Raw genomic sequence first — 20,743 nt, 5'->3', positions numbered from 1 at the left:
CTGCTAGCCTGAACAGAATCTAGTACAGCACTCTGGATCCATGTGAGGTATAGGGCTGGTTCTGTCCATGTACTCCATGATATCTGATTTTTGTTTTAACTTCAATTACGGCAAATTCTTTTTAAAGGGAACCTGTCATGTGGATATTTGATTATAATCTAACTAATTATATACAATCATTAACTACTAAAAAGTACCTTAGATGTATTCACTTACTGGTGTGACAGATGGTTACCTCATAATATACACACAAAGATGCCGCATGCTAATGAGCTGATTTGAGTCCAGTGTGATGTCATTGAGTCCAGCGTTTATTTAATTAACAGTTATAGCCACTCCCCTGCCCACCTGCTGATTCATATGGAAAATAACTGTCAATCTGCAGCCGGTAGGTGGGGAGAGTCAGGAGCTCATAAATATTCATGACTCATCATTATCAGATGGAGCTTTTCAATACAAGACGTTGGCAGATTGACTGGGTCAATTAAAGAAAGTGACCCAGCATTTAGCTAAGAGAATCAGTCACTTATTTATGTTGCCCTTAGTTAGGACACCATAAAACTGGTGACAGGTTCCCTTTAAGCTATGTTCTACCTAACACAGGCATGGATAGAGCTATTTTATATGGATTTTATATTTCATGCATACAGAAGAAGACTTATCAGTGATGTGCCTGAGTTATATCTATTACCTGTTTGTTGCCAGAACTTGATGTGCTTCATGCCCACGGTGACCAGCTTATCAGTATGATGGGGGTTACATTTCACAACAAATATTTTATCTTTGTGGCCCCTGCAGTGAACAAAACATAATGAAACCTTTGCTCAAATCTGTGCGTCTTAGATATTCTAGTATCACTGCTGAATAATAAACCCAAGTTCAGAACAGAAACATTATACAACTGAACACAGCGAGAATGAACATACCGCATAATACAAGACAGGACGACTAACTTACCGCGTTGTTGCAATTTTCTCTCCTTTTTTCCAGTCCCAGAACACAACTGTGTGGTTATCATCCAAGCCAACAGACACCAGACATTTCCCATCAGCTGTAAGACATGAACCATTAACTGACAGCCAAAGAACACGAAGAACGACGATTATCCATCAGCAAAACACATTTCTCTCCAGAAATAACCAGAGAGAACAAGAAAGCTCAACCGAACATCCTAATCCGATGAACAGTCAATACATAGGGAAGATAACTAGAACTTCCAACATCTGGAAGAATTCTGTACCACCCAAAGAAAGTGTCCCTCAGGATAAGCATGCTGTTCACCACTGCAGTGGCTCTTAGCCACTGACCCACTACTGCCAATAGCCACACTTACAGTAGATCGTTATAATTGTACACCAATTTGGTACCTTCCCTGGTACTTTCAACAAGGATACAAGAACCGTGTCAAAGACCTTATATGATAGTGCTTTGAGTACTGCCTTATGGTGTCTCCATGAGGCACTAAATTTCCCCCTACAAAGATTGTAATACAATCAATTTTTTTTGTGGTTAAACTCAACATCTACTATAAATGTTCACGTTACTACACACTGTTTTAAGATAAAGGAAATGAACTCTTTGGAATTATCTGGATTTCTGCATTGGTCACAGGGAATGTGGCCCCATTTTGTAGTCTGGTCCAAATTGATGGAAGTCAGGGCAGGCATTCCACTGGACGGCTGTGAGGAGGGCTCAGGCGGCCCCCTGGAAATTTCCCTGTAAGGTCTATGGCCAATCCACCCCTGATTGGTCAGAAATAAAATGTGGTCTGATTGATATTTATGGTAAGTTACAAATAAAGACAAACATAATCTAATTAAACTAACAGCACACAGTTCCTTCCTGATAATTGCCTGATGGTCTTCGGAGGAAATAGCTGTATTTACATGCCTCCTGTATAGGGACGAGCAATGGCTACTACAATCACTCGTCTTCATACAGGTTCATTGTGTCTGAGCAGCATATCACCGTTTACACAGCACAATCTACTGCTCAGAAACGATGATTCAATGTGCTGCATCAATGAAGGAACAAGGATTTTGTTTGTTCATCCGGTGATCATCCGCCCATTTACACGGACCTATTATCATTGTAACATTTGTTCCCGATAATCGCCCAGACAATTGTGTGGTGTAAATCCACTATTATGCTGTTTTCTTGAGAAGAAAGGGATACAAATGAGCTCTTAACAAGCTCTGCCTCTGATGCCACCAGATGTAAGGCAGCTATCCTATAAGTCAATGTTCCACCCTTTAAATAGGCCTTGAGACATGACTCTGATATTAAAGGGGTTGTCTCATCATAGACAATGGGGGCATATCGCTAGGACCCGCACCTATATCAAGAACGGAGCCCCGCAAGATGGTGGCTGGAGGACGCATGTGCGCGCATGTGCGGCCCCCGCTCCCGCCGGCCCCATAGAAAATGAATGGAGGGTGGCTGCGCATGCTCCCATTGCCCATGATGAGACAACCCCTTGAAATAACCCAGCACACTCATCTTTCTTCCCAGAATTCCAGAGGAGCATGTATGGCCTATAAGTCTCCGCTTACCAACTAACGCATTCTCTCCCCAAGGAAAAATAGTACCCCACAAAATCCTGACTCACTCAGTTAAGCCAATACTCTGCTCTGCCCTGATAAGGGGCAATCACCCTGAAACAGCTGTCTGCAGATGAGATGCTGGCTTACTTAATATCCAAGACTGTATAGATCAAAACATGTAAAGCAGTATTTTCATGGTGAAGATGTGTAATGTTGTGTGTCTACAATGAAGCTAACATGTTTTTATCCATTCCAAGTTTGGATTGCTTGTGAGTTTTCAACATCATCTCAATAAGGTTAAGTTCAGGACTCTGACATTCCAAAAAACAAGTTTCTTTAACCTCAACCATTCTTTAGTTATTTAATTTGTGTGCTTTGCCCAATATGCTTTTGCTGTAACCTTCGGAGTACAGTTACAACAGGTCTTTAGCAATGCTTTTGTAGACTTTACCAGCTTCATCTGTCTTTATAACACGTTTTCTAAGGTCTTCAAAAAGTTGTTGCATCGAGGCATGGGTCACACTAATCAATATTTCTTGAGATTTGTCAGTAACCAGGCTTTCTGTGCCTTTATTTTAAGAGCAAAACATTTGTGAAACCAACACACCCGATCTCATCTCCTTAACTGAAATATATTTAGCCAATTAGCTCTTGGAGAAGTCGTTAACCCAGAAGTTGCACTTAGGCCCCTTTCACACGTGCAAGTTTTCCGCGCTGGTTCAATGCGTGACGTGAACGCATAGCACTGAATCCGGACCCATTTATTTCAATGGGTCTGTGCACATGAGCGCTGTTTTTCACGCATCACTTCTGCGTTGCGTGAAAATCGCAGCATGTTCTATATTCTGCGTTTTTCATGCAGCCCTGGTCCCATCAAAACGCATTGCACCCGCGCGGAAAAAACTGAACAACTGAGCGCAATCGCAGACAAAACTTACTGAACTTGCTTGCAAAATGGTGTGAGTTTTACTGAACGCACCCTGAACGCATCCTGAGCCAATCCGTCACGCTCGTGTGAAAGAGGCCTTACTTCTTCTCCTAAATAAATGTGCTCAATAAACAGCCTGACTATTACAACTGTGTGTGTTATTAGCTTAGTTACTTCTGTTTGTCTATCACAGTTTCTTACCCTAGATAACAATCAGACAAGATTTTATTAGTGATCAAAGAAGGAATCCAAGTAATTCCAAAGGGTTCACTTACTTTTTCTTGCTACTGTATGTCATATATTGCTACATGTGCTCTGAAATGTATTTTCATTGCAATGTCCAACTAAAGCCAGTTCCTAGTGCCAGGATAAGATGAGCATGAGTGGAGCCATACTGTTTGTAATATGCATGGGATCCGCAAAGATTCAACGTCATGTTGGGGGCTGTAACTTTCTTTAGCTCTCATAGCATTTTAGTAATATACAAATCAATTATGAGATATGACATAAGTATAAGTTGGTTGAGAAGTTTGGGAATAACCATACTTGTTGATAAATATAACAACATAGATAGAATAAAAAGTATGGGGGTCATTTATCAAACTGGTGTAAAGTAGAACTGGTTTAGTTGTTCATAGCAACCAATAAGCTTCCACCTTTTATTTTTCACAGCTTCTTTAGAAAATTAAAGGAGGAATCTGATTGGTCAGCCAGTTCTACTTTGCACCAGTTTGATAAATCTCTCCATATATAATACATAAATAACCCTCCAAAGCTTAATGAGATCTGGAACATAACTGCAGACCTATGTACTACATAATGAGCCGAGCCAGCACAAGAATTCTCCTACTTCACCAAATTTAGATTAAATTAACCAGTGACTCATAACATGCAGCTGGAAGACATCATATACACTAAGACTGTATAACTCACTTAATTATAGGATCTGTCTTTCTTTAAGACATGAGGGTTATCATTAGGGAAATGGTTGTACATAAGAATAATCACTGGCACGTAATCTCTTACCATAAATATCTGTAGGGGTTAATCTTGCGTGTATGCATCTGGACCCCTCATAATATATATAGATAGTAATAATATACATGATATCTGATTTTCTGCAGCCCGGTTGGCAGCAACGAGCTTCACACTCATGTAGCCACACACCTGGTGGCACTGACCTTGGCAAATCATGATGTGAAGCTCAATAGGCGTTGTAACATTTTAATATGGTGGTGCTGCACTAAAGGTCCTTTTCGGCTGCACTAAAGGTCCTTTTCGGTCCTTTAATCTGTATATTAATGTGTTTGTTCACCACAGGCTCAGTTTCATCGTTCATGCTCAGACCAATATCGGCCCATTTAAAAGGACCTTGAGAGGTGAAGTAATCTAGTAAGGCTAGCCTAATGACAACAGAGGAAAATAATGACAGTGTCCACAATATGGACACGTTAAAAAGGCTATCTGGTTCAGAAAACCTGTTTTTATATAACCTGTACATGATGCAGTGTGCTATGTGTTTAATCTGCATGCGGATCCCTCTGATGGTCCACATTTCTGATGCAGTATTGGCTGCAGATTGTGAAAATCCACCCTGTGAAAAGCCCAATTGGGTTTTTCTTCATTAATATACTGGTGGCTGTCATTTAAGACCTCTATTATATAGCGGAAGCAGACAGCATCTTACAAAAGGGGGGCCCTATAACACTTCAATGATCACCACGTTAAGGTGGGGCTGTAAGGTAATTGAACACTTGCTGCCAAGTTCCCCTTCAGATCACAACTTATATCTGGGGACTTCATTAGTGGGACATAATTAAATTTTTCTTGAAGAATGCCCCTTCTAACAAACAGGGACTGAAAATGAAAATTGTAGAAAATGAAATTTGACAGGGGCAAAAAAGCCCTGCAAGCACAGCTATTTTCCCACTACAGACACTACTATAGAAGCCAGATAGACCCCATTATAAGTCACTTGGGGGCTGCTGGTGTCCGTTATGTGACGAATTCGCGTGAAAAAGGCCAAAGGGTAACAGAAGTAAATTACACAGTACCTGAAAAATCCAGCGCACACACCCCTCTTTGGTGTTGTCCCTTTAACAGTGATAAACACTTCAATGTCTGCGTATCCCATACATGAATTGCAGCATCCCGTCCGATCTAAACCACAATATAATAAAAATACAATCAATGTAAAATTTCTCTAAAATCTGTACAGTTACATGAAACCTCTGTAAAGTGTATAGATGAAATAAATAACACAAGGAGGTCCAGTAATCCAAGCTGTACACCAGTTTTCAGGAAAGTCATACATTTCTGTGTCCATCTCATGATTTAAATTCACTCTGTTAAAGGGCCGTCCCATTACAACTTAACCCCTGTCTGGGGGTCTGTATTCATTTTGGGGTCTCATCTGGGGTCTGTATTAAGAAGGGGTTAATAAATGACCCTCAATATACACCTTTGGGGACAATTTTTTAACATTGCATTGTACTCATTTTGAGAGTAAAATCTGTTTTTCAACTGGTCGTTATTAAAAAATTTTAACCCCTGTCTATGTGCAGCCTTGAGTTTCTCTAGTAGCAGGATCTGAATTTTCACTCTGTCCCTTATCTCTGATCTTCTAAACACTCATTATAGCTCAGTGCTTATCTTACTGATAAGAATGTGGCTTAAATAAGTGTTTATGACCTTCTAGTAATTTAGAGATAAGGTTTATTGGATGACATCACAAAGTGAAAGTGAATGCACCATTCACACAGCTAGACAGTTAACCCTCAGTGACAGAACGAGTCAATCTTTTTAATAAAGAATAATTGAAAAAAATAATTTTTAGCCCAAAATGAATAAAATGTAATTATTAAAAATTGCCCCCAAACGTGTAATTTTTTATTTATTTTTTAGCTCAGTTTCCTCACAGTACAAAGAACATACAGTTTAGCCCAGATGCTTCAACGCGTCGGTGGCAGTCTGCTCTCACGCCCATTGTTTTCCAGTACAGTAACGTTACTGGTTAACTGTGCCTGAGGCTCTGACTCAAGTGTCAAGTGAAGGACATGTGCCTATTCCATTTTTACTTACATGTAAAAAATGTGTCATCTTTGTGATCTCGTCATTGCTTCCCATGTTATGCTGCATTATTTATATATCCAGGACAGGTGTCCCTATCTCTACAGTCCCTACACAATGGACTAGTGTACGTTTAGCTACCCTAAGGCTATCCAAGACTAGAGGGGTTCTGTAGCTTTTTTTTTTTTTTACTGATGATCTATCCTCTGGATAGATCATCAGCATCTGATCGTCAGGGATCCAACAACTGGGACCCCCGCCGATCAGCTGTTTGAGAAGGCAGCGGCGCTGGCAGTGGTGCCGTGGCCTTCTCCCTGTTTCCCACAGGCCCAGTGACATCACGACTAGTATCACCGGCCTGGGTGCTGTTAAGCCCCGTTCACTTCAATGGGACCTAGCCACGCCCAGACCAGTGATATTAGTCGTGACATCACTGGGCCTGACAAACAACGAGAAGGCTGCGGCGCTACTGCCAGAGCTGCTGCCTTCTCGCACAGTGTCGGACCTCTACCAATCAGATGCTGATTATATATTCAGAGGATAAATCAGCAGTTAAAGTAAAAAAAAAAGCTGCAGAACCCCTTTAAGGACTTGCAGTTATGTTACTGAATTTATACATGTATTCCCCAATACCTTACATTACGTACAGACGTAAGCTCTGTAGGAATGGCATTCATGATGAGACAGCTAAAATAATGAGTTATTTGGGAATATATTTCTAATAAAGTAATATTCAAGTATGTGATGTATAGAAAAAAAGACACGTCGTACTTTTATTCCGGCCGCCTCTCGACATGTTTGCCGTGCTGACGCTGGAACTCAAGCCCGCTCCCATTATAGGCAATGAGGCCGGGGCGGTAGTCCAGGGGCACACGTGCACTAGCGGCAGCACGGATCCGACAGGCTGTTGACCCGCCGGAACAGCCTGCCGGAGTTCCTTGCCGCTAGTGTGAAAGTACCCTAATAAATGGAGGAGATAGACATCGTGCACTACTTCAAAAAGAAGCCTCTTGGGTAATTAAGACGAACGCAATGGGGCCTCTAGGCTTTAATGACAAGAACGATTTAGCAGTCTTCATTTAACAATGTGTGTAACGGTGCTTTGTTTTAAAATATATGTTTGTGTATCGTTGCCATAGTAATGCCGTCAGACGTAGCATAAAGAGATGCGCGTGCTGACGCCATCACGTGGGAGGCCAGACGAAGCACGGATAGCTCGAAACGGCCGTCGCCTGTAGCTGAGTGAGGGCCCACACCAGCGACCATGTTTTAAACTGGAATAAACAAGCTGCAAAGAAATCTGGTGAGTGCCGCAAGTTTATTTCTTCTATACATCACATATGAACTTGGTCTATTTTGCTCAGCACCCCCTATGAATCACATGAGAAGCGCAAGAACTCCAATTCCAAGTATATCGCAAAAAGATGCAGCAGTGCCGACAACAAAATTACCCTTAATATATTATAATTAATATTTAAGTATTTTCAGTAATTTAATTTAATTTTTTTTAATTTAAAAAGGTTGTGCCACCATTAAATGTTATTTGAATATAATTCAGCATGAAAAACAAGTTACTTTTGTAATTTAATTTCTATTACAAAAATGTACTATTTGTGAGATATTCCTTTTACTTCACTATAATTGCGCCCCGGCGTTTACCGGTACTCTGTATACTAATGTGCGGCACCTAAAGGGGTTAATTGTACTATCATATTCCCCTGTAAGAGATCAGGGCTGGCAGGCAGCAGGGGGCAGCCCCCCCCCCCCTCCCCAGTTTGAATATCGTTGGTGGCACAGTGTGCCCCCACCATCGCCCCCCCCCCCTCCCTCCCTCTATTGTATTAAATCGTTGGTGGCACAGTGTGCCAACCACCATCGGCCCCCCTCCCTCCCTCTATTGTATTAAATCGTTGGTGGCACAGTGTGCCAACCACCATCGGCCCCCCTCCCTCCCTCTATTGTATTAAATCGTTGGTGGCACAGTGTGCCAACCACCATCGCCCCCCCCCCCCCTCCCTCTATAGCAGTAACATTGGTGGCAGTGTGCGGTCTCAACAGTAGAAGATTCATACTTACCTGCTTGCTGCTGCGATGTCTGTGTCCGGCCGGGAGCTCCTCCTACTGGTAAGTGAAAGGTCTGTGCGGCGCATTGCTAAAGAACTGTCACTTACCAGTAGGAGGAGCTCCCGGCCGTTCACAGACATCGCAGCAGCAAGCAGGTAAGTATGAATCTTCCACTGTTGAGACCGCACACTGCCACCAATGTTACTGCTATAGAGGGAGGGGGGGGGGGCGATGGTGGTTGGCACACTGTGCCACCAACGATTTAATACAATAGAGGGAGGGAGGGGGGCCGATGGTGGTTGGCACACTGTGCCACCAACGATTTAATACAATAGAGGGAGGGAGGGGGGCCGATGGTGGTTGGCACACTGTGCCACCAACGATTTAATACAATAGAGGGAGGGAGGGGGGCCGATGGTGGTTGGCACACTGTGCCACCAACGATTTAATACAATAGAGGGAGGGAGGGGGGGGGCGATGGTGGGGGCACACTGTGCCACCAACGATATTCAAACTGGGGAGGGGGGGGGGCTGCCCCCTGCTGCCTGGCAGCCCTGATCTCTTACAGGGGAATATGATAGTACAATTAACCCCTTTAGGTGCCGCACCTGAAGGGGTTAATTGTGCTATCATATCCCCCTGTAAGAGATCGGGTGCTGCCAGGCAGCAGGGGGCAGTCTTGTACAAAGTTTGCAGTGTATTCTAACTAGAAGCGTCCCCATCACCATGGGAACGCTTCTGTGTTAGAATATACTGTCGGAAATGAGTTTTCACGAAGTGAAAACTTAGATCAGAAAAAGCTTTTATGCAGACGGATCTTCGGATCCGTCTGTATGAAAGCAACCTACGGCCACGGATCACGGACACGGATGCCAATCTTGTGTGCATCCGTGTTCTTTCACGGACCCATTGACTTGAATGGGTCCGTGAACCGTTGTCCGTCAAAAAAATAGGACAGGTCATATTTTTTTGACGGACAGGATACACGGATCACGGCCTCGGCTGCAAAACGGTGCATTTTCCGATTTTTCCACGGACCCATTGAAAGTCAATGGGTCCGCGAAAAAAAACGGAAAACGGCACAACGGCCACGGATGCACACAACGGTCGTGTGCATGAGGCCTTACACTGACATAATGCTGTCAGTGCAATACAATAAATAGATTCCAGATCTCTCGGGGTCACACATTTTAATGCTGTCCAATCCTGTCTGAGGAGCGGAGGTCAGAACAGGGCCTCAAACTTTTGTCATTGCCCATAACACCCAATCACAGTACACCTCTCATTTCTTATAGTGCACTTGAAAAATGAAAGCTCCATTGCTGAAACATGGTTTTCTCAATAGTTTTCATAAATCTGCCCCACTGTTTATTTGTTGGGTGTCTTAAAGGAGTAGTCCAGAATTAGAAAAAACATGGCTGTTTTCTTCCAAAAAGTGTTCCAGCTATCCACAGGTTCACTTCAATAAAGCTAAGCTGCAATACCACACAAAACCTGTGGGAAAGTGTGGCGCCGTTTCTGAAATAAAACAGCCACGCTTTTCTAATCCTGGAAAACCTAGTTACAGTGTATTTCCACCATGTGATTTTATTATAATTTGTTTTCTGTCTGAAATGATAGCCTAAAAGTAGACGTTAAGAGCACTGGGTCCCCGTGTGATTTGGGCTTTCAAGTTGTCATTCTTACCTCAGTGTAGATATGTCTTTGCCTTGTATGTATGACTATAGGAGATAAGGAGTTTTCCTAAATTTTAAAGGGAGATTAATATTGATAACCTATACTAAGGATAGATAGGGTCATTAACATCTGATCGTGGGGGTCCGACTCCCGGGACCCCCGCCAATCAGCTGTTTGAAGAGACAGTCTTGCTCCAGTGTGCACCGTGGCCTCTTTCTACACCATGTGATCACATTCATTGGTCACATGGCCTAGGCACAGCTCGGTCTTATTCAAGTGAATGGGCCTAAGCTGCAATACCAAGAACAACCACTATACAATGTATGGCGCTGTGCTTGGAAAGCTGTGAGGAATCCACAGCGCTCACTGGAGAGCCGCAGCCTTTTCAAACAGCTGATCAGCCGCGGAGGCGGGTGTCGGACTCCCACCCATCGGATATTGATTAACCCATTTAAAATTAATCACTTATACACAGAATAGGTCATACGTGTCTGATTGGAAGGAGTCTGATCCCTAGGACAAATGCAGGGGTCCTGTTCTAGAGGGCTCAATAGGGAGTGCTAGGATTGGCCAAAAAATACCCAGCACACAAGACCCATAATGTCAAAATTGCAACTTTTGATCCTAATTTCCAGTAGGAATAGCAGCTCTGGAGAACAAGTGCAGACTACTAGAACGCCCATGAGTACATGTCCGTTTTTTTATATGGGAGGATACTGTATACATCATTTTGACTTTTTTAGACTTGATGCAGAGAGAAACTTGAGCTACAGCTGAACATTAAGAAAATAAAGAAAGATGAATGAAATATATGGTAAAAGCTATTTACGTACCTGGCCAGTTGCTACATAATCTTTCACTGGGTGGATGGCCAGACTGAGGATGTCATCATCGTGACCCAGGTATAGTCTTTGGGAATGCTGCAGCCGGTCATACACCACCGCCACTGCTGCCACATGGTACACCACCTCACCAGTCTGAGTGTAGAAGAGATTGTTTCTACAGTCATAGCCTCTGTAGCTAGAGCAGAAAATAAGAGACAGACGTTCATACTATGGGTCAGACTAATGGTGGAACCAGGCAAAGTAAATTATACCATTAATTCAGGATTTATTCTCATTTTGCCCGTCCACGGTCCAACAGCTATTCCTCCTGACTCCCCCATACACATGTGATAAGTTTGGCCAAGAGTACATGTATTGTCAATGGGTAGAGGTGAGTAAGCTGCTGCCAGACATATCTTTCTAGAACACAATGATCAGGTGTTAGACTTAAAGGCTATGGGCACCTTTTATTATTGCATTGTACTTATTTAGATCTAAAACACTTTTTTCTAGAGAAAAATGTTGAACCCTTTTCTCTGTACAGCCTTGAGATTCTCTAATAGCAAGCTATCTGTTTTCACTCTGTTCTGTCAGGCAGCTCTGCTGATGGCTCCTTATCTCTGACCTACTAAACCCTCATTATAGCTGAATTTTTATCTTACTGATAAGAATGTGGCTTAAATAAGTGTTTATGACCTTTTAGTAATTTAGTGAGAAGGGTTATTAGTTAACCGGCAGAAAGCGAAAGTACAATTCTCACAACTAAACAGTTAACCCTTTGTGCGATATACCCAATCCTTCTTTGCATAATTGCATGTAATTAAAAATTTTGTATAGCTACTGAGCTATTCAAAAGCATGTATCTGTGTAGCGCCACCTGCTGTTTGTTAATTTCCTTATTTTTTGTCCGTCTGGCTGAGCTGGTCGCACATGCTCTGTTTAGATCTTCGACTGACACCAGCCATATGTTCTGAAAGAAGCTGTGTCAGTTATAGGGAGACAGCTGCAGCAGAAAGGATACACCCCCCGAGCTGCCAGGCTAAAGATAATCTAGCAGAGCAAATGGAGCAGTGAATGTAGAGATCTCTGGATCCATCTGAGGTACAGAGCTTTGTTAGAAAGGTATTGTCATGTACTATAGGATGTCTGATTTGAATTTTTTACATCAATCATGGGATAACCCCTTTAAGAGATGAAGGGGTTATACAGAGAAGTGAGTGGGGGACATTCATCAATGTTTTTTACGCCACAATTGTGGCGTAAAAAAGGTGCACATTATGGCGCACAGCATCTGTGCAGCATATTTTGCGACTTTTTTTGTTTCTCGGCACTACAGAAAAGGGGGCGTGGCTTAGTCGAAGGGGCGTGGCTTCATGCCACATTTATTATAACATTTGCCAGTAAGTGGCAGAAGTTATAGCTGAAGTCTATGTAGCTGGCGCAGACTTCACTTTCTGCCGCACAGCAGGGCCGAGGCCTAACCCCATATTTCCTCTATGCTGCTGGCAGGCCATGGTGCAAATCACTGGAAGCACTCGTATGTGCACACTATTCCCCACCCTCCCTCTGTCATTGAAACTGCCCCCGATTTACACTGCCCCTTGCACTGACACTGCCCCCTCCACTGACACTGACCCCCTCATACTCTCTCCTTAGCCCACCCTCATTTTTATTTATTTTTTACAAATCTTTATATTTAATACATCGAAAAACATTCAAGGTAAACAATGGTGAACATGGTCATTAGTAATGACTCGACATTGAGAATATATGACATTGGCTAATACGGGAGAAATTGTACATAGACTATGCCTCAAGTATCAAGGGCACTAAATAGTTCAGAGAAAACTGAGATTAAAATAAAAAAGTAAAAATAAAAGGCGTGAGTATTGTCCATTTAAGGGGGGGTTATAAAGCACTCAGCGAGCTCATCTAGGACGGTGAAGGGAGGGAGTGGCGGAGATGCTAATAGGGCCATGGAGACTATAGGTTCTGAAATTTGTCATGCAAAAGGGATGCCCAGTTACAGATTTCCTCCATTCTAGCCCACTCTCATTTTCATTGGTGGCAGTGGCCGGCCACATCACAGTGGGAAGGGAAGGATGCTCCCCCTCCTTCTCTACATGTGGCCGCTGATGAGAACATGGTGTGCACTGTATTGTGTGTGCATCATGTTCTCTTATCGGAGATGCTATTGAAAAACTGACAATGTATAGAACTGAACCGGGAATCAAAGTATCGAAAAAGTATCGATACTTCAATATCTGATGCAAACCTAATACTGATATGTTCTAACGAACACACGGCATGAACTTACCCATGTACAAACTTTAACTTCAAACTTTCTTCTGGGGCTTTTTCTCTTTTAAGAGAAGGCAATGAGTTTTGCTTTTCTTTATTTTGCTGCTTGAGCTGAGGTAGATCTTCTTTGTAAACCTGAAAGTGGGAGACCAATACAAGTCTTATTTATATTCCAACTCTATCACCTATAAATTCTTTGAATTGGTTTACAGCCTTCAGATAATGCATATGAAGTGATCTACGATGGAGAGTAATCACAATGCGAGAACCCATTGGGGTAGTTGGCAAGTGTGGCTGTGCTGGAAGGGTATTTTTAAGTATTGATTGGTTCTGTCCCCTTTTATATTACCTTCTATATTCGGTGTAATGATAGATAACATACACAAATCCCCCAACCCAACCCCCATTGTGCTGAGAGCCAGATTCCTGAGTGGTCCTCTCAGAGACAATTGTGCGGCACACTGGACATCTCTGGGAGGAAGGCTGAAGGGCATAAACCTGGTTTGCCCAGACAATTAATTGGCACCCCATTGAGGAACTTCATCCAGGTAGGATGAATTGATTAAAACACTATTTCTTTCTTGTAACCCCCTGGGGTGTCGGCCATGTGCTATAATTATGGCGACTGGAGTCCCACCTCATATTGTTTGGGTAGGCCAGTGATGGTTATTTACTTTTACTACTCTGTATGTAATTTGTCTGTTTTACCTTATATTTAATCACACTTAGTAATATATTTATTCACTTAGCCTGTGTAAGCTTATTTATTCTCAAATCGTTGAATTCATGTTTTAAAACAGTGGCCACATGGTGTTTCATGGAGATGTCAGCGCCGCAGCTAGCAATTGCCTACAGTAGTCATGGCCTAAATATCATGGCTTTAGATGACAAGAAGTGGCATGGGACATACCGGCTAGGTATAGTACCAAGGTAAGTGTATTCCATTTTTTTCCATTTTGAATCTGATGAGCCACATATTTCATCCTATCATTATGAAGGCTCTGGAGAAGTGCATTGCTACAAAAAGTAGTGAAATGCATCAGGTCTAGTCCAGGTAAACATCTACTATTAGAACGCACTGTACAGTCTGCCTGTCAACGTAAGGCAGAGCGCACATTAATGAGCTGACACTGCTGCTTTCTGCAATGTAAAAGCCAGCTTTCACTCTAATTAAAATGCTGAATGTTCCCATCAAGTAATTGCCGGCAATACAGACTCAGGCTCAGAATATAGAAAGAAATGAAGTGCCGGTAGGGGAGAGAAAATACATGTCATTATGGAAAGTCACTGTTATTCCGGGTGCAGTCATTCTTTTGTCCTTCGTACAAATGAGTTTGTGTTAAAAATGATAAAGCCATTGAGAAAATGAACTGTTTACATTCTTATAGAAGTTATTGGAGTACAATTTTTTTATGAATTGCTATGTACGTGCTGTAACTAAAAATCACAATCAAAAGCATCAGGGTAACAATTACGGCTGCTGACTAAAGGTAGTGTTGTCAGTTATTACGCTGAAGTTACTTTCCACATTTGAGCCTTTTATCAAGCTCACAATGATCAAATAAAAATTTTTATATGCTTTGACTAATATTGTTTGAAGGTGTTCTCCAACCTTTTACTATATGAATGGTAGGTCGGTGTCCAACAACCCGATCCCCTGCCGATAAACCCTTTGGGTGTAGCTCTGTCACCGGAAGTCAGTGCCGGAACTACACAGCTAGGTCAACCTTGTGGTCAAGGGCGGACTGGCAATAAACCCTACAGGGAAATTTTCTGGTAGGGTGATGCCCAGGGGGCCAGCTAAGCTCTCCTCACAGCCACCAGACATGGTAAGTAATGATCTGATGTTCCCTTCTAACTCCTGAATTCAAGTGTATTGTTATCCTAAGGCAACCAGAGCTGGCCACAACAAAGGGGCAGTTTTTGGGGAGGCATTTTGTGCTGCTGGGGCAGTATTTTGATATGCACTGTGGTATTTGGCTCTGCTGATGGAGTATAATGTACTGCAATATGGAATTGCTAGCCCTGTGTACTGGTGTTGGCCCTGCCTTCTGTCAGTTCCCAGTCCGCCCCTGCTTGTGGTGGAGGGAGCTGTTACTACAGCACTGCTCTACTGGAGCCGCACTGTAGTATCGAGCTCCCTCCACTACAAGTTTGATGGGGCTGACTTCCCGTAACAGAGCTACACCTAAACAGTTGATCGGTGGGTTAAGGGGTGTCAATATCACCTTAGATTGTGAGCCCCATAGAGGACAGTTGGATGCTAATGTCTAAAGTGCTGCGGAATATAGTAGCGCTATTGTCACAACCAGACAGCTGAGAAGCTCTGACAGAGGCCTTTCAGAACCTCCCCCTTGAGTTTCTTTGTTGTGGTATTCAGTTACTTATCTCGTTAGTCTCTCTCAGCTGTCATGGGTTGGACTAATTGCTTCCCTTTAAATTCCTCCCCAGAATGCTTTTCTGGGCGGCTTATATTTCTTCCTGGAGTATGTGTGCATGCCCATCTGGTTCTCCTCTCCCCTACAAAGTTAAGTGTTAAACTGTTATCTGTTATTTTCTGTTTGTTGGATCCCAGGTGACCCTGACTCCCTCCGTGTCTGGTGTAGGGAGCTGGTGGTCGTGTCCCCTCACTATTGTAGGGTGCTCAGGGCTTATGCAGTCAAGGTACGTGGATATGCATACCTCCACCATTCGGATCTATGCATAGGCTGAGCAGCCAGGGAAAGTGCCAGGTCTTCTACAGGGGTCTCCCTTTTGTTCCTTAGCTTTTGGATCCAGCGAGTCATTTATGCATGTTGTTTTGCATTGTTTCCTGTACACATTCCGTGACATTATAAGCCGCCTAAACCGTCTTAAGCATGGATCCGGTTTCACTTTTGGCTGAACGCTTCCAGGGTCTTTCATTGGAGGTAGCTGACCTCCGTAAGACTTTTTCTCAGCTTCAAGTGACCGGTTCAGCTTGCGTTCATGGAGCTTGTTCTGAGCCTAAGATCTCGCTCCCGGATACGTTCGCCGGGGGTAGTGAGAATTTTGTGCGTTTTAGAGAGGCTTGCAAACTCCATTTTCGCCTTCTTCCCCTTTCCTCTGGAGATGAGGAACGGAGGGTGGGGATCATTATATCGCTGCTCAGAGGTAACGCTCAGTCCTGGGCCTTTTCGCTGCCGAAGGGGGCACGGCCTCTCCGTTCAGTGGATGAATTCTTTTTAGCCCTGGGTCAGATATATGATGATCCGGATCGTATTGCTCTGGCGGAGTCTAGACTACGTCTCTTATGCCAGGGTAAACAATCCGCAGAAATATACTGCTCAGAATTTCAGAGATGGGCAGCTGATACTGGTTGGAATGATGCTGCACTCCGAAGTAAATTTTGCCATGGTCTTTCAGAGGGATTGAAAGATGCATTTGCCTTTCATGAAAGGCCTATTTCTTTGGACTCTGCTATGTCTCAGGCCGTTCGTATTGACAGGCGTCTTAGAGAGAGAGGAGAGATCTCTCCTTCCTGTCATACTCGGTCCCAGGACTGTGCAGCGGTCCCATTCTGTGCGCAGGGGTCTCAGTCGCTGTCAGCCCCTTCTGAGCAGGAGCCCATGCAGCTGGGGTTGATTGCTTCTGACAATAGAAGATTCAGCCCGCATGGGAGGGTTTGTTTTTGTTGTGGAGGTATTAATCATTTGGCAAATATTTGTCCCTCTAGGAGATTCAGGCAGTTCTCTGGGTATAATAAAGAAACAAAGAGGAAAAAATCTTTTAAAAATGTTCCGTCTGTTACTATTGGCAGGGTTGAGGCGGAAATTGAAGGTTTTCCGTTTGATTGTAGTTCCCGTTTTGTCCTGCCGGCTAGGGTGGCGCTAGAGAGCAAGAACATTTTTTGTGAGATTTTTGTGGATAGTGGAGCAGCGGTCAATCTCATTGATAATCAATTTGCGATAACTCATGGTTTCCAGGTGTGCACTTTGAGAAAGGATATTCCTGTTTTTGCTATCGATTCCGCTCCACTTTCTCAGAAATCATTAAAGGGCATAGTTCACAATATCCGTTTAATTGTGAGTGATGCTCATGTTGAGGATGTGTCATGTTTCGTCCTTAGCGGTTTGCCCACCCCGCTGGTGTTGGGGCTGCCCTGGCTCACTAAGCATAACCCCACCATTGATTGGCAAGCGAAGCAAATAAATGGTTGGAGTGACTTTTGCAGAGAGAATTGCCTCATGACATCTGTTTCTGAGGTTGCTACTAAGACTGTACCATCTTTTCTCTCTGAATTTTCGGATGTCTTCTCTGAGAGTGGAGTTCAGGATTTGCCCCCGCACAGGGAGTACGATTGCCCTATTAATCTCATCCCAGACGCCAAGCTGCCTAAATCTCGTTTATACAATATTTCCCAACCTGAGAGGGTCGCTATGCGTGCTTATATCTCTGAGAGTCTGAGAAAAGGACACATACGACCCTCGAAGTCACCTGTTGCCGCTGGTTTTTTCTTTGTTAAGAAAAAAGATGGTTCTTTAAGACCTTGTCTGGATTTCAGGGAGCTGAACAGTATCACAATTCGTGACCCTTATCCGCTTCCTCTGATCCCGGACCTGTTTAACCAGGTTGTTGGGGCTAAAGTCTTTTCCAAATTAGATCTAAGAGGGGCATACAACCTGGTCAGGGTCAGAGAAGGGGACGAATGGAAGACGGCCTTCAATACCCCTGAGGGCCATTTTGAAAATTTGGTTATGCCTTTTGGTTTGATGAATGCCCCAGCCGTTTTTCAGCATTTCGTGAACAGCATTTTTTATCATTTGATGGGAAAATTTGTATTGGTGTATTTAGATGACATTTTGATTTTTTCTCCCGATTTCAAAACTCATAAGGAACATTTACGTCAGGTCTTGCTCATCCTGCGGGAGAATAAATTATATGCGAAACTGGAAAAATGTGTGTTTGCGGTTCCAGAAATTCAATTTCTGGGGTTTCTTCTCTCCGCTTCTGGTTTTCGCATGGACCCCGAGAAGGTCCGCGCTGTGCTTGAGTGGGAGCTTCCTGAGAATCAGAAGGCGCTGATGCGTTTTTTGGGCTTTGCCAATTATTACAGGAAGTTCATTTTGAATTATTCTTCTATTGTTAAACCACTCACTGACATGACCAGAAAGGGGGTAGATTTTTCTTCTTGGTCAGTAGAGGCGCGTAAGGCTTTTTCTGATATCAAGGAGAGTTTTGCTTCCGCTCCCATCTTGGTGCAACCTGATGTTTCTTTACCCTTCATAGTTGAGGTTGATGCTTCTGAGGTGGGTGTGGGGGCGGTCTTGTCTCAGGGTTCCTCTCCTGCCAATTGGCGACCGTGTGCCTTTTTCTCAAGAAAACTCTCCTCCGCAGAGAGAAATTACGATGTGGGAGATAGGGAATTGTCGGCCATCAAGTTGGCTTTTGAGGAATGGCGCCATTGGCTAGAGGGAGCCAGACACCCTATTACCGTATTTACTGACCATAAAAATCTGGCTTACTTGGAGTCAGCCAAGCGTCTGAACCCGAGACAGGCCAGATGGTCTTTGTTCTTTTCTAGGTTTAATTTTGTTGTCACGTTTCGCCCTGGAGTTAAGAATGTGAAGGCAGATGCCCTGTCACGTTGTTTTCCGGGAGGCGGGAATTTTGAAGACCCGGGTCCCATTTTGGCTGAAGGTGTGGTGGTCTCGGCTCTTTTTCCTGAATTGGAGGCAGAGGTGCAGGCAGCCCAGTCAGAGGCTCCTGATCTTTGTCCTCCTGGGAGGTTGTTTGTGCCTCTCGCTTTAAGACACAAGATTTTTTAAGAACACCACGATACGGTCCTTGCTGGGCACCCGGGGGTAAGAGCCACACTGGATCTCATCGCTCGGAGATTCTGGTGGCCTGCGCTTCGTAAGTCGGTTGAGGGTTTTGTGGCAGCCTGCGAGACTTGCGCTCGTGCTAAAGTCCCTCATTCACGGCCATCAGGTCCTCTCCTTCCCTTACCCATTCCTTCCCGTCCTTGGACACATCTGTCCATGGACTTTATCACGGACCTGCCTCGTTCCTCGGGGAAGACTGTGATTCTGGTGGTGGTGGACCGTTTTAGCAAAATGGTGCATTTCATCCCTTTTCCTGGTTTGCCCAATGCTAAGACGCTGGCGCAGGCATTTATTGATCACATTGTCAAATTGCACGGTATTCCTTCAGACATAGTCTCTGATAGGGGCACGCAGTTTGTTTCCAGATTCTGGAAGGCTTTCTGTTCTCGCTTGGGGGTTCGGTTGTCATTCTCTTCTGCTTTCCACCCGCAGTCGAATGGTCAGACGGAGCGCGTCAATCAGAATCTGGAGACATATCTGCGCTGTTTTGTGGCGGAGAATCAAGAGGATTGGTGTTCTTTTTTGTCCCTTGCTGAGTTTGCTTTAAATAACCGTCGTCAGGAGTCCTCTGATAAGTCACCATTTTTTGGTGCATATGGGTTTCATCCGCAGTTTGGGACTTTCTCGGGAGAGGGGTCTTCTGGTTTACCTGATGAGGACAGATTCTCCTCGTCTTTGTCATCTATTTGGCAAAAGATTCAAGATAATCTAAAGAGCATGAGTGAGAGATATAAGCGTGTGGCAGATAAGAGACGTGTGCTTGGTCCGGACCTGAATGTTGGTGATCTGGTGTGGTTGTCTACCAAGAATATCAAATTGAAGGTTCCCTCCTGGAAGTTGGGTCCTAGGTTTATTGGGCCTTACAAAATCCTGTCTGTCATCAATCCTGTTGCATACCGTCTTGATCTTCCTCAGGCTTGGAAGATCCATAATGTTTTTCATAAGTCCTTATTGAAACCTTATGTCCAACCCATTGTACCCTCGCCTTTGCCTCCTCCTCCGATTATGGTTGATGGGAATCTTGAATTTCAGGTCTCTAGAATTGTGGATTCTCGTCTTGTCCGCGGTTCTCTTCAGTACCTTGTTCATTGAAAGGGGTATGGTCCTGAGGAGAGAATGTGGGTCCCAGTGACGGACATTAAGGCCTCTCGTCTCATCAGGGCTTTCCATAGGTCCCATCCTGAGAAGGTGGGTTCTGAGTGTCCGGAGTCCACTCGTAGAGGGAGGGGTACTGTCACAACCAGACAGCTGAGAAGCTCTGACAGAGGCCTTTCAGAACCTCCCCCTTGAGTTTCTTTGTTGTGGTATTCAGTTACTTATCTCGTTAGTCTCTCTCAGCTGTCATGGGTTGGACTAATTGCTTCCCTTTAAATTCCTCCCCAGAATGCTTTTCTGGGCGGCTTATATTTCTTCCTGGAGTATGTGTGCATGCCCATCTGGTTCTCCTCTCCCCTACAAAGTTAAGTGTTAAACTGTTATCTGTTATTTTCTGTT

General features: G+C 43.8%; 1 protein-coding gene across 1 annotated transcript in view; it reads right to left on the bottom strand.

Moving 5' to 3' along the window:
* Positions 1 to 20,743, bottom strand: part of EML6 (EMAP like 6) — a 188,125-nt gene that overhangs the window by 92,096 nt on the left and 75,286 nt on the right. Inside the window, exons 13-17 of the mRNA XM_044290143.1 lie at positions 13,423 to 13,541; positions 11,115 to 11,301; positions 5,526 to 5,631; positions 958 to 1,051; positions 692 to 792 (exon numbers count right to left, since the gene is read on the bottom strand). Coding sequence (XP_044146078.1) covers positions 692 to 792; positions 958 to 1,051; positions 5,526 to 5,631; positions 11,115 to 11,301; positions 13,423 to 13,541 — 607 coding nt within the window. The remainder of the gene's footprint in view (positions 1 to 691; positions 793 to 957; positions 1,052 to 5,525; positions 5,632 to 11,114; positions 11,302 to 13,422; positions 13,542 to 20,743) is intronic.

Source organism: Bufo gargarizans, chromosome 4 (assembly GCF_014858855.1).
Source record: "Bufo gargarizans isolate SCDJY-AF-19 chromosome 4, ASM1485885v1, whole genome shotgun sequence".
Taxonomy (NCBI): domain Eukaryota; kingdom Metazoa; phylum Chordata; class Amphibia; order Anura; family Bufonidae; genus Bufo; species Bufo gargarizans.
Note: the sequence above shows the minus strand (reverse complement) of the source record. Positions and strands in the feature narration are given on the sequence as shown.